The 14,875-nt window shown below is 43.5% G+C and overlaps 1 protein-coding gene across 1 annotated transcript in view; it reads left to right on the top strand.

The window, feature by feature from the left end:
* Positions 1-806: 806 nt before the first annotated feature.
* Positions 807-14,875, top strand: part of MAP3K6 (mitogen-activated protein kinase kinase kinase 6) — a 70,479-nt gene continuing 56,410 nt past the window's right edge. Inside the window, exons 1-2 of the mRNA XM_087970685.1 lie at positions 807-1,890; positions 9,487-9,626. Coding sequence (XP_087826811.1) covers positions 1,527-1,890; positions 9,487-9,626 — 504 coding nt within the window. The 5' untranslated portion in view covers positions 807-1,526. The remainder of the gene's footprint in view (positions 1,891-9,486; positions 9,627-14,875) is intronic.

The raw sequence follows: 14,875 nt of genomic DNA, 5'->3' as shown, positions 1-14,875 counted from the left end.
AAGGAAGAAAAAGAGAAGGAAGGAGAGGAAGGAAGAAAAAGAAGGAAGGAAGAAGATGGAAGGAGAGAAAAGGAAGAAAAAGAGAAGGAAGAAGGAAAAGAGAAAAGGAAGGAAGGAAGAAGATGGAAGGAGATAAGAGGAGAGAGAAGGAAGGAAGAAAAAGAGAAGGAAGGAGAGGAAGGAAGAAAAAGAAGGAAGAAAAGAAGGAAGAGAAGGAAGATGGAAGGGAGAAAAGGAAGAAAGAACAAGAGAAAAAAGGGGTGGAAGGAGAGAAAAGGAAGGAAGAGAAGGAAGGAAGGAGGAAAAAAAAAAGAAAAAGGATGGAAGGAGAGAGAAGGAAGAAAAAGAGAAAAAGGAAGGAAGGAAGAGAAGTTTACTATCACGGGGGAGGAGGGGAGAGAACCAAAAGTCAACAGCCGCCGCCGCCATCCAGCGGTTCCTTCGGTCGTTCTCGGCTCTTCCCGCGAAGAGGGCAAATAAAACCTCTTATCTGGCTCAACTTTTCCGGAACTCCCGCGTATTCCGAAGGAGCGGCGATTGCCAGGCAGGAGCCGAAGGCCGGGACGGCGGGAAAGAGGCAGGGCCCCCGGGAGCCCCCAGCCACAGAGCCTCGCCTTTGCCGGGGCTCGCCTCTTCCCCTCCGCCGCCTGCCTGCCTGCCTGCCCTCTTGCGCAACCGGGGCGCCGTCCTTTGCCCTGCAGCGCTGCGCACCCACAGGGAAGGCGGCGGAAAGATACACGGCAGCCGCCGCCGCCGCCGCCGCCGCTCCAGCTGGGGCCTTTCCCCGGATTGCGCCAGCAGCTCGTGGGCGTTTTCCCGCTTGCCTTGCCTGGCCTGGCCTCCCGCCCCGAGGAGCGCACAGGAAGGGGAAAAAAAAAAAAAAAACCTCCCCGAGAGGCTTCCGACAGCAACAGCTGCCTAAAGGCGCTTCCTCGGCCCGGGGACGAGCCCTCGGGGGCACCGGGGTTCGAACGCCCCAGCCCGGGCGGGGCTCGCCCAAGCCACGTGGGTCGCACCGCGCAGCCTGGAAGTTTGTAAATAGCCTTTTAGAGAGGAGGAGGAGAGAAGTGGTTGGCTTGGCTGGCTGGCTGACCGACCTGAGCCCGGCTTGCAGAAGTGCATCGAATAGCAGGAGCTTGGAAGGGAATAAGATACCTTGGAGGTCATCTAGTCCAACCCCTGGCTGGCTGGCTGGGACATCGACCTGAGCTCGGCTTGTAGAAGTGCATCGAATAAGCAAGAGTTGGAAGGGGGACCTTGGAAGGTCATCTAGTCCAACCCCCCTGGCTGGCTGGCTGGCTGGGACATCGACCTGAGCCCGGCTTGTAGAAGTGCATAGAATAACAAGCATTGGAAGGGGGACCTTGGGAGGTCGTCTAGTCCAACCCCTACTTGGCTGGCTGGCTGGCTGGCTGGGACATCGACCTGAGCCCGGCTTGTAGAAGTGCATCGAATAAGCAAGAGTTGGAAGGGGGACCTTGGGAGGTCATCTAGTCCAACACCAACTGCTTGTTAGGGGCCGATGGATGGCTGAAGACGCGCGTTCGGAACCCGGGCCGGCCAGGCGTCGCATCGGGATGGAGGCGGCGGCGGCGACCGACTCCAAGCTGGGCAGCGCCGGCAGCCTCTGGCAGGACACGCTGGCCATGGCGCTGACCCCCAGCAAGCCGCTCTCCTCGGCGGCCGGCCAGGGTGGCCGCGAAGGCGGCGGGAAGAGCCGAGCCCTGCGCGTGGTTTACGTCTTCACCGAGGAAGGGGACAAACCGGCGCTGCCCCTCTTGTGCCTGCAGGAAGCCTGCCGAGAAGTGCCGGCCACGGAGCTCGCCACGGTGCCTTTTGGCACCGTGATGCTGGGAGACACCGACACGCTGGACCGTTTCTATAACGCGGGTGAGTCTCCCCTGTGCCGCGCTAACCCTCCCTGGCCCGGATCCTGCGCTAAATTCTGCTCGGTGGGACTTTGCTTTTAATCCTAACCCGGTTCCCACAACCTCCTAAACTAGGGGCCTCCAACCTTGGCCACTTTAAGCCTGGAGGACTTCAACTCCCAGAATTCCCAGCCAGCTGGCTGGGAATTCTGGGAGTTGAAGTCCTCCAGGCTTAAAGTGGCCAAGGTTGGAGGCCCCTGCTCTAAACCAAAAGCCAGGTTTTCCCCATCCTCCTTGTTGGACTTGGATTCCCACTCTGGCTGGACTCTCAAACAAGCTAAGATTTCAAGTTTTGACACATCTGGTTTATTTATTTCAGCAAGAACTGGATGGGTGGGTGAAAGGGAAGGAGGCGGGTTAAAACCTGGGTTACCATAATAAGCCATAACCGTGGCAGCCTTAATTCTGAGTGTTTTGTGTGAGTCCAGCAAATTGTGCAAACCTAAGGGTTGCACTTAAAACCTGGTTAAATTATACGGGCTTTAATATCTTGCGTAGATCCAGCCAGAATGTTTCCTGCAATTTTCTGAACTGGTTGCAAGTTGGAATCTATTCTTTGAAGTCTCAGTCAAGCCGGGCCTTTCTTTCCAAATATAGCGATCAAATTGCCTTAGTAAAGGTGAGAAATCAATTCTACCTATTGCTCTGTGAGAGGCCAGTCCCCACCCCTCTCTACCTCACAGGGTTGTTGTTGTAGAGAAAATAGGTGGAAGCGATATCAAATATGTTTACTGCCTTGGGTTATTGATATAAAAATAATAAAGGCAGGAAATAAATAAATAAATAAATAAATAAATAACACATTCGTATATAAACTCTGAGTTTCTTGCAGAAACTTTGCAACTGCAGCAGTCTGCTGAAAATTCAGTTATGTAGATCAGAAGAGGAGGAGGTTTTTTTCCCCCCTAGCTGCTTGAAAAAGCTTTCACGAATTTCAGTTTCTTAAAAACTCTTCAGCCTTATATTGCAATTGCTACAGTTTTAAAAAATTATTATTAAATTACTTTGAGCTAATGGGAAATTAATATACCGGTCCTTGAAGACACCAAGGATTACATTTCATTACATTTCACTTATTTGTTTCAAGATGTAATACTGCCCCTCTTGTCAAAGCAATTCTGAGCAGTGCACAGACTTTAAAATGAAATTGACAGCAGAAATAACTATAAGTGCAACATGTGATCCCAAGGCAATAAAAAAATAAGGAAAGTCATTGTTCTGTTGTTCGTATTGGAGGATATGTTATTCCAGAGCTTTGTTAATGAAATCTGAACTAATTATTCAGTAATCTAATAAAAGAGGATCAAGTATCATGTAGAAAAGAAGCCACTGAATGCTTTTAGTGCATCTAATCCTGTAGATTTCTGAGTTCAGAGGCAAAGAGCTATTTCTCAACCTCTATTACTTTATCATTTTAATCGGAAACGGCAGGAACTTAATCTTGGAACTGTCAACATGCAAATCACATACTTTTTCACTGAGCTGGTGCCTCTCTGGATCCTTCTGTTTTTAGCAGATGCAGAAAAATATGGAGAAGGCAATTTTTCTAAAGCCAGCTTGAACATTTGCTATCTCTCTTTCCCATATAAGGGTCTAATATCTGCTCTGGGTGATCCTGATGGTTATTTTGCTAGCAGATAAAATTAAGGATATTGTGCGGTATTTGCATACACTACTAAATCTTTTTTTGGAATCGGTATATAGACTGACCTCTTCCAATCTGTTGTTCCTTGTGTCACTCTCCCTTGTTTGTTTAGACAAGAGGTTCTCCTGCTTTCATTTCTATTTCCTAGTCTGGTGTTTTTCAAACTTGGCCATTTAAAGACTTCAATTCCCAGAATTCCCCAGTCAGTATGTATTGAAGTCCACACATCTTAAATTTGCCAAGGTTGAGAATAGCAATAGCACTTAGACTTATATACCGCTTCATAGTGCTTTTATACACCCCTCTATAAGCAGTTTACAGAGTCGGCCTATTGCCCCCAACAATCTTGGTCGTCATTTTACCCACTTTAGAAGGATGGAAGGCTGAGTCAACTTTGAGAAATACTGATCTATGTGATATAGTGTAAAAGTGATTTATGATTGCTTTCTCCCATACTGTATTAAATTATACCTTAATTATACCTTTCTACTGTCACTAACTTGATTATTCGCCTCCATCAGATTCCTAAGTAGACCTTGGCTTGTTTTACCTGGGTGGCTGGGATAACTAACTTTCCACCTTGGGTCTCTCTGCTGTGGGTATATACTTTTGTTGTGTGTTTGTGGCTTTGAGTCAGGTTTTGTTTTGTTTTTTTTAACTCGTGGCATCTGCCTGAACAAGTCCCTGTGGGTTTTCTTGGCAAGATTTCGCAAGTCCTCGTCTTTTTTTTAGGTCTAAGAAAGAGTGACTGGCCCATGTGTTTGTGGAGATTTTCAGTCATCCAAGTTATAGTTGTCTCAAAAAGTGCTTTTTTTTTTTCTTCAAAAGACAACAGGACTGGTTTTTTCCTTGAGGAAGAAGAAGAAGAAAATGTGCTTCTCTTGTTATCCTTGCTTCCATTAGTCTTTGCTCATCTCTCATAAGAATGCCTCATCACCGCCATGGTGAAGCTGTGCAGGCCTTGAGGGAAACAACACAGATTTACTCATGGTTTAATTCAACACACCCAATTTTCTGGATCTTCACCCAACACACTGAAACATAAACTAATCAAAATAAGCTGGGTTTCAGCAATATGCTAGGTTAACAAATATGCATAGCCAACTTGTGGTTGAGAGTACTCCTTGAACAGTCAGTGACTAGGTTCATACACTGGGTTAAGTTGTCATTCATTTAAACATAATTTTGGACCTAGCCACAAGTTTTCACTTGTTTTAAGCCACGGGTAGCACACTACAATGTCTAGTTCAGGGATCCCCAAACTTGACAACTTTAAGACTTGTGGACTTTAACTCCCAGAATTCTTTGCTGGCTGGAGAATTCTGGGAGTTGAAGTCCACAAGTCTTACAGTTGCCAAGTTTGGAGACTTCTAGTCTAGTTCATAACATGCTAATCCATGCAATATGCAAGAAAACCCTGATGTGGCTTCATGAAGTGTGTGAACCTAAATAACAATAAGATGCTAATTCAAGAATGCTAAACTGATTTGCATATAATTCTAGGCCACCATGGGTGATCTTATTAAGCCAGAACTTATCTACATTATGAATTAATGCAAGGTAGGCAATGGAAGACAAGTTGCTTCCAGATCAGGAAGGATTCCCTGGTAGATTCCCATTCAATAAGGAAAAAGTTGCTGGAGGTGTTAAGTACACAACACACACCTGGCTTCTATCATCAGATCTCGAGTTTGCATTTCCTGTTACAGCTGCACAATGCATTGGATTTGATTCCAGGAAGATGCCTCAGAGTTGCAGCATCTGTCTGCACATCTTCAAAGCCGCCGTGTCTTTTTTTTACTAGATTGCCAAGTCAAGGATGAGAATTGTACAGTCCTACTTTAAATTAGAGTGGTTGTTATGCATTTGCTTGTGCATGCTCTGAAGTATCTTCCAGGATTTTTTTTCCTCTCTTAACGCTGATGATCTGAATTCTGCCAGAGTGGGAAAAGTACTCTTGATTTACACTGAGCTGTTATTCTATCTGCAAGGAAGATTTGGAGGAAAACAAAATCATTTGTGGCCTGGATCAGCTGCATCATTCTGCAGTGTGCTACACCATGGATCTTGCCAAGAAAGGAAGAGCAATGCAGTGTAGCAAAAAGGGAATCTATGCAAATGAATGGAATTAGTAGTGGGGGCCAGGACAGAAGCAAGGTAATTACTAGGGCAGCCACAAAGGATATGAGAGTGAACATCCTCTTAATCAGATCTTGCCTGGCAGGCTGAGCAAGTTAAAACTTGGACAGCCGCTTGTCAAACTGTCACACCACAATCCAATGTGTCCAAGAGACTCAACATCAGCACTTGGCACCCAGCTTTGCACACACCTTCCGTGGACCTCCTCTTTAATTAAAGTTTGCCTCCCAGGTGCAGCAACCATTATTATTTGTCTGGATTTCTCCAAAGTGTTCATTTCCTGCAGCATGCCTGATGTAGCCTGGCTGTAAGCATTGCAGGAAATGTAGGTAGAAGATTAGCGAATGGATTTGGAGCACCGCTAATGCATTATTTACGCTCACACGGCCAGTGAGGATAGAGGAAGCTCCTCAGAGCATCGTTTGCCTGGAGGCTCCAGTGGTGGGATTCAAAATTTTTTACTACTGGTTCTGTGGGAGTTGGCTTGGTGGGTATGGCTGGAGAAGGATACTGTAAAATTCCCCTTCCCTCCCCTCCCCACTAACCTGCTTTCCAGCTCCATTCTCCTGTGCAGGACAACCAAAGAAGACCCAGCCGATCAGCTGGGACTTGGGAGGAGGAGAATAGATGGGGGCGGGGTCAGTCAGAGGTGGGATTTGCCGGTTCTCCAAACTACTCAAAATTTCCGCTACCAGTTCTCCAGAACTGGTCAGAACCTGCTTAATGCCACCTCTTCCTGGATCCCTTCCAGACTAGAGGTAATGTTGTGGTTTGCCGGCAGCAGATGCGGATGGCTGACGTCTCGGAGAGCGAGAACTCAGATGAAGGGCCTGCATGTGATGCAGGGATGGGGCCAGGACCATCAGGGAGTGGAATTCTACCTTCGGAGATTGTGGAGATTGGCAGCAGTGATGAAGAGGACCCCGAGGAGCCCATGCTCAGCGCACGTGCATGCAGGGCTGCTCGAAGGAAAGAGCAGGCGCAGTAGCACAGGCGACTTAGGAGTAAGGCTGCAAGGTAATGGCCCCTCCCTTAAGAGATAAAAGCCAGCTGAGAAACCAGAGTTCTTTGCAGGAAGCAAAGAAATTGTTGCACTCAAGCCTTGTGGACGTTAGGAATATCTTGGTTGGTGTTTGGGGACTCTTTGTGTTTGAAATATTTCTTGGCAACTTTATCTTGTGTCCTTGGCAGCCTTGCACAACCTTGGCAAGGAAATCGAAAGTGCATTCCATAAATAGTTTTTCAAAGATAGTAACTAGGTGACTGAAGTTTCTGCCTCACACAATTCTAACTGGAGAACGTGATTGATGACTTTTGGCTATGGATGTGTCTCATTGGAGAATATGAATTACAATACACCCAGGGGATGTGGGAAAACCAGGGTCAAGGCTGACAATGAATTATGTGTCTCAGAGTCAGCTACACCCAGGCAGTGCAGGACATGTTAACTCCCAATAAATCCTTTTGAAGTTTTAGAAGCTTTTCCTCCAGACTCATTATTTAAATGGGGGTAACTGTCGGAATCCTGACATGAGGCAGGTTACCTGCAGTCTATTTCTAACCAGTCATTCTTCACCTGTTGTCACTTGCAAATAACATTTTCCCGTCATTGTTGGTGAGACCAGATTTGGCCATCCCTAGATTTCGGTTTCCTCCTTCTCTAGAAGCCTGATCTCTGGAAGGAAACGGAAACGGAAACAGGAGTTACCTGGTTTTGTAAAAAAAAAAGATTTTTGGCGTAGGATTCAGACATGGTTAGAGTAGATGATTGGACAGAAAATAGAATATAAACCGGAGTTATTTTTACTAGGAATTATGACAGAGAGATATAGTAAAGAGGAGACCTATTTAATAGTACATATTATTACGGCAGCGAGAACAACTTTTGCCCAAAAATGGAAAGATAGAGAAATCCCCGATGAAGGCGAGGTGATCAAGAAAATCTTGACATGTGCTGAATTGGATAGACTGACTTTGGCATTGAAAAACAAAGATAAGGCAGACTATTACAAGATGTGGAATAAATTTTATCAATGGTGGGAATAGAAAGGAGGGACCCAGAGTAAAAAATGAGTAGGATATGTAGAATGGGTAATTGAGGCTATGTAAATAAGTACAATGGAATATGAAGGACAATATAATGGATATATATTAACAGTATAAATGTATGAATGTATAAAAGATATGTATTATATATTACAGTATGGCAAAAAAAATGTTAGGACAATCATGCCATGTCCAATGTTTTAATAATTTAATCAATAAAATATTTTAGAAAAAAAAAGAAATATTTCCACCTTCAACCGAATGTACAGTTATAAACTCAGAAGAATTTAAGAAGAAACACAGCCCAGGATTAGGCTGACCCCTTTGTACATCCCTTTCAAACAGGAAAAAGCGGTGATGGATATAGATAAAATAGACAAACGTTAATCTCCCTTAGATAAACTAATTACTGTGATTAAAAAACAATGCTGTAGACCCTGCTTACAATTCTGAAAAAGATTATGATCAGTTTAATGAGCAGTGACTGATTATGAATATCCCCATAGTGCTTCTTTTATCTTTAAATTGAACTGGACAACTTTTCAAAAATGGTTTTCCTTTATAAAGTAGGCCAGATTGCCTTAGGAAAAGGACACAACAACCTGACCAGAACATTAAGTAGGAGTATTCCTGATAGAAAGAGAAAAAGGGTGCTGGGGAGTGTTTTTGTTTTGTTTTGTTTTTACAAGTACTTTTCTCGCAATTATCTCCCCTTATGCATATATTTATACGCACACTCACACACATATCTGATCATCTAATGGACAAGCGTAGCAACAATCTTCAACAACAAGAACGTTAGAAACAATTCCTGCAAACAATTATACACACGCTTTAAAAGCAGCAAGAAAAAAATTGCAATGAATGAAATGGAATGGATCCGTGTAAGTTGCCCTAAGGCTGTTTAGTTCATCTATTCCTGTATTGTTTGAATAGATCAGCAGCGGTTTTGCAAGATTTTAGCCTGAGTTCTTAGTTCCGCCTTGGACATCCTGGGAAATTCTGCCTACAAAATACATATGGCAGCCTCTTCGTTTGCTCCTTGTCCTTGGAACAATCTCCAAGAAAGGTCTCCAGCCACTTGATAAATTGCACGGGAGGGTTTAGGTCCATGATGGGGAACCTGTGGCACGCATGCCAGAGGTGGCACACAGAGCCCTCTCTCTGGGCATGCAAGCTGTCACCCAGCTCAGCTCTGCTGTGCATCTCCATGCACTTCTCGCTGGGCAGCTGGTGTTCGGATCTCTGCCATGCATGTGCAGGGAGCAGGGCCCATATGTTGGGGTCATGCATGCATGAGCGGTGGGATGGGTGCATGCATGGGGTCACATGCGCATGCAAGGGGGAATGGGGCTCTTGCACGGGGTACCATGGGTTGCATTTTGGGCGGGTGCATGCGTGCATTTTGGGCACTTGGAAAGGTTAGCCATCACTGGTTTAGGTGCTAGCTGCAAAGCTGCACGGAACTTCAAAACTCTTGGTGGACAATGAACAAGCAGTAGGGTGTGGTATTAAAGACATCAAGATACCGGGGATTGTTGTGTTTTTGTGGGACATTGTGTCCCTGATGACCAGAATGCTTCCTTCTCTGTTTGTGCAAGAGGTGGTTCAAGATGAATGAGATTGGCCTCAATAACCTGCCTTTAGCCACCATCCGGACGAGGGCAGTGTGGAAACGTTGAAATGCTGGTGATTTATGGTTGATATCTGCCCTTTCTACCTTTGCAGATGTGGCAGTTGTGGAGATGAGCAACAGCTTGTGTCAGCCTTCACTTTTCTATCATCTGGGAGTACGTGAGAGCTTCAGTATGACCAACAATATTCTCCTTTGCTGTTATACCGATCTTTCAGAGTTGCAAGCTCTCCGTGTGAGTATGGTTACAATGCAGTTCCGATAAAAGGGAATATACGGGGTTGAATTGTGGAGTCCTTGGTGCTCTCTGAGCTTGGTTGTTTGCTTAGAGATGTTTCATTACCCAACTAAGTAACTTCATCAATGCTATAATATCAGTGCTAGCCACAGCATTTGGTGATGTTACCCAGTTGGGTAATGAAACCTCTGGAAGCAAACAACCAAGCTCAGAGAGCACTAAGAACTCCACAGTGCAGTTTGTTAGGAGTCACATTTTGGCAATTCAGACATACTGACAAGTTCAAGGCTAGGTTGGTTCAAATCGGCTGTTTCTAAGACAGAGGGAAGCAGGTATCAAACTTCTGGTTTCTACTTTTCAAGGAACTGAAGCACCAGACCTCTTATCATTTTTATTAAAGATTTTTAAAAAGGTTAAAAAATGAATACAAATGAATATAAATTAAGAAAAAGAAACACTAAGGAAGAATTAAAAGAAAAAGCTAAAAGTGCAAGGTAGGGAAAAATAGAAAGGAAAATTTAAAAAGAAGGATACAAAGTAGCTTTTTCTCTTCTTTACAGCAGTTATAAGTAAATTTGTAAATTTATCCTTTTATTTATGTAACTACTTTATAGTTACAACGTAACTCGCTTCTATCTGTCATCTACCCTATCTAATCATCAAACCCATAAATCATAAGTTTAGTTTTTGTTCTGTTTCATGCAAAAAAATCTAATAAGGGATTTCCAGTAAGAAGTAAACGTAGATATTATCTTTTCTCTGAACAAAGACGTCAATTTGACTATTTTTGAAAGTTCCATTTTCTTGAAAAACCATTCCTCCATTGTGGGTAATGCCAAATCTGTCCATCTTTGTGCATACAATAATCTGGCTACAGTTTTCATGTACAGAAATAAAGTTCCCTAACTTTTTCAAACTGATTGTCTAACAATCCTAAAAACAAATAATCTGGTCTTAATGTTAAACCTGTGTTATCCATCAATTCTATTTGATCTTCTATTTTCAATTTGGTTTGTTAACATCTTTATCTTCCGTTTATCAATCTTAAATATACTACTAATATATCAAAACAAAATGCAGGGGGCATGATGGGTCAGTGGTTAAAGATGCTGAGCTACTCAGTTGGAAAGCTGACAGCCTGGGTTCGAGACTCAAGTGATGGAGTCAGCTTCTGTCACTTGCTCCAACTCCTGCCCATCTAGGAGTTCAAAAGCATGCAAATGCGAGTAGATAAATAGGTACCACTTCGGTGGGAAGGTAACAGTCTTCTGTGTGCCCCAGCATATGGTCATTCTCACACATGACTATGGAATTGTCTTTGGAAAATGCTGACTCCTTCAGTTAAGAAATGGATATGAGCACCACCCCCTAGAATCAGACATGACTGGACAGGACTAATCTTTACTTTTATCTTTATATCAAATTATTTTAAGTTGCCCATTAATATTTCAATTCCCTGTAAAGCAAGGGTCTTCAAACTTGGCAAGTTCAAGACTTCAACCCCCAATATTCCTGAGCTAACATGCCTAGAGGAGGAATTCTGGGAGTTGAAGTCCACAAGTCTTAAAGTTTCAAGTTTGAAGACCCCTGCATTAAAGGATCTCCCAGAACAAATACCAGGTGATCGGCAAAAGCTCTTAACTTATAGCTCTTTTTAAAATCTTTATTCTAACAATCCTCTCATTTTGTCTCTATTTCAAGAACCAAAGTAAACAAAAGAGAGGGTGATGGGAGCCCTACCTTGTTCCTTTTTGTATCACTCACGGCTTTATTAGAACTCCATTAACAATTATTTGTGCTTACTGTGAAGTGTAAATCGACCTGTTCTCTCCAAAATTCATATCTTCCAAAACCTTGAAAAGGAAATCCCAATTTAAATTGTCAAAGGCCTTCTCTGCCACTTGTTTTATCAAAAACGTTGCTCCAAGTTCTCCAAAATGTCCAACACATTTCTAAAATTGTCCTTTTGTTCTTGCAAAAAATATTTTCAATCCACCAGTTTCTGATGAGGATTCGTGTTGTGTTTTCCACATTTCTAAAATAAATTTGAAGTAGAGACCCATCCTAAAGGTGCTTTTTTTCAAAAGGCAACTGGACTTTGCTTTTCCTTGAAGACATTTCGCTTCTCATCCAAGAAGTTTCTTGCATGCGAAGTGAAATACCTTCAAGGAAAAACAAAGTTCATTTGCATCCTGAAAAAACACCTTTGGGATAACCATGACCTGGATGACTGAGAATCTTCTTAGACATGTAAAGAGTCATCGTTTTGACATATCTGTAGGGGGAAGGCCAAATTCGAAATCTGAAATCTTGCATGTAAGACTGCCTAAGGCAGGGATCTCCAACTTGACAACTTTAAGACTTGTGGACTTCAACTAAACTGAGTTGAAATCCACAAGTCTTAAAGTTGCCAAGGTTGGAGACCCCTGGCCTAAGGGGTGAGAGAAATTCCATTTCTTTTTTCCAAGAATGTCTACGTGGATTCACATCCAGAGGTTTTTTTTAGCACACCTGTCTCCCTATGTCTTCATGCAGTGTATTTAATAACAGGACTGGGGCAGGGACTGGAATATTGTCTTTCTGTCCCAGAGTGGTTTCTCAACATATTTCCATAGAGGGAAGGGACATAGGTATTCTAAGCATATAGGAAACTGCTTTCTACTGAGTCATGCTCTTGGAAGTTCAGTGTCAACCCCACCTACAGGCAGCGGCTTTCAATATTTCAGCAACCTCTTCCCAACACACCTCAACAGGCAGGTGTCTATGGAGATTCTCAGTCATTCCAGATCATGGTTGTCCGAAAAGTGCTTTTTCAAGAGACAATTGGACTTTCTGTTTTTTCTTTTGAAGACGTTTTGCTTCTCACCCAAGAAGCTTCTTTAGCTCTGACTGGATGGTGGGGAATGGAAGGATTTATATACTCCTTGCAGACAGCTGGTCATTTGCATCCTTTTAGCGAGTTGTTAACCTGGGAGAGCAAACGCATCAAGACTAGATTCAGCAGTCCATTTGCATTTAAGGGACAAAATTTCACTCTTTTGAAGACAGCAAAGTCCACATTTTGGACAGAGAGGGCCACTGGTTTGAAAGAGGGGCCATCAAAAATTGTACAGCTGTCTCTCAACAGAGGGAGAGGAATACAACAACATTTCTCTTCAGTCTACAACACAGTTCCAAGAAGGCTCCACCCCCCCATTTGCACCACTCAGGTGACTCTGAGGACACAGATAAACCTCCAGGTGGCCTCAACGACCCTCTAAAAGAATGCAAATGACCAGCTGTCTGCAAGGAATATAAATCCTTCCATTCCCCACCATCCAGTCACAACTGAAGAAGCTTCTTGGATGAGAAGCGAAAGGTCTTCAAGGAAAAAACAAGAAAGTCCAGTTGCCTCCTGAAAAAAGGCACCTTTGGGTTAATGGGCAGATGTTTTTACGGGCACTGGATAACCCAGAAGTGTAATGGAAGAGGCTGGACTAGTTTACAGGTAGTCCTCGAGTTACAACAGTTCATTTAGTGAACATTCGAAGTTACAACAGCCCTGAAAAAAGTGACTTACGACCGTTTTTCACACGACCATTGCAGCATCTTCATGGTCACAGACCAAGATTCAGATGCATGGCAATTGACTCAGATTTATGACGGGCGCAGTGTCCCAGGCTGACGTGATTCCCTCTTTTCCACCTCCTGACAAACGTCAATGGGGAAGCCGGATTCACTTAACAACTGTGTTACTAACGTAGCAACTCACAATGATTCACATAACAACTGTGGCAAGAAAGGTTGTAAAATGGGGCAAGACTCACTTAACAACTCTCTTGCTTAGCAACATCCATTTTGCCACAATTGTGGTCGTCAATCAAGGACTACATTGTATATTTGTCTCTGTTGCAGCTGTCTTGGGTTATTATCTTTGGTGCTAACCAGCAGATCCTGTGGCTGTAACACTTCCACGCAATTACAAATTGCAGCTTGGTGTGATGTTATCTGCATATTTTATTGTCCCCACTTCTTTTAATTAGAAAGAATCACACACACACACACACACACACCACGCACAGAGAGTGTTTTATCTTGGAATCAGAAGTGCAAATGGAGTCCATTGCACACAAGCACGTGTGGAAATACTCAAGAGCGATCTTGCAAAAAATATTGCTGGTTGCTGCTGTCTGGCTGCTGCCAACCAATTTTCAACATGGTGTAGTTAATAATTGATCAGATCCACATTTAAGTCAGACCCACCAAAATTAGTGAAGCTGAAATAACTCAGGACCGAATCTGTGTCCATTGATTTCTATCAACTGGCTTTCAGTATGAGTAATCTCAGGTTGAAGCCTATACCGCCAAGCTATTGTTATTTAAAATTGACATATGGGATGCAGATCGTTTTGCTAGTGTTTGAATTTAAACAGCCGTGTGCCTCTTAAATACATAAAAGTAACGATTCATTGACCAAGATGTCATTAAATTTCAGATCCTCTCCTCCATTCAGTGCTGTAATAGGTTATTTTTCCAAGATAAACTACATGGGATGAATAATTCTGCCCTTGGTGCCATGTGTGAACAATAACAGAAAACTGCTGCGCGGTTTTCTTTGGGAAGAATTCTGAAAAGGAGGGATGGAGGCAGCCAAAAAAGCCAATGCAATCCTAAATTGCATTAACAGAGGGATACAATCAAGATCAAGGGAGGTACTAATACCACTCTATAAAGCCTTAATAAGACCACACCTAGAGGACTGCACCCAGTTTTGGTCATCACACTATAAAAAAGATGTTGAGACTCTAGAAAAAGTGCAGAGAACAACAACCAGGATGATTAGGGGACTGGAGGCTAAAACGATGAACAGTTGCAGGAACTGGGCATGGCTAGTCTAGTGAAGAGAAAGACCAGGGGAGACATGATAGCAGTCTTCCAATATCTGAGGGGCTGCCACAGAGAGGAAGGGGTCAAGCTATTTTCCAAAGCACCCAAAGGCCAGACAAGGAATAATGGATGGAAACTGAACAAGGAGAGATTCAACCTGGAAATAAGGAGAAACTTTCTGACAAGTGAGAACAATCAACCAATGGAACAGAAGTGGCCTTCAGAAGTTGTGGGAGCATCATCACTGGAGGCTTTCAAGAAGAGACTGAACTGCCATTTGTCAGAAATGGTGTAGGGTCTCCTGCATGGGCAGGGGGTTAGGCTAGATGACCTACAAGATCCCTTCCAACTCTGATTATCTGTTATCTCTTATTTTGAAG

Source organism: Notechis scutatus, chromosome 8, assembly GCF_049901735.1.
Source record: "Notechis scutatus isolate UNSWTSFEM ecotype Mainland chromosome 8, rNotScu1.2, whole genome shotgun sequence".
NCBI classification, from domain to species: domain Eukaryota; kingdom Metazoa; phylum Chordata; class Lepidosauria; order Squamata; family Elapidae; genus Notechis; species Notechis scutatus.
This window is presented reverse-complemented; position numbering and strand designations above follow the sequence as displayed.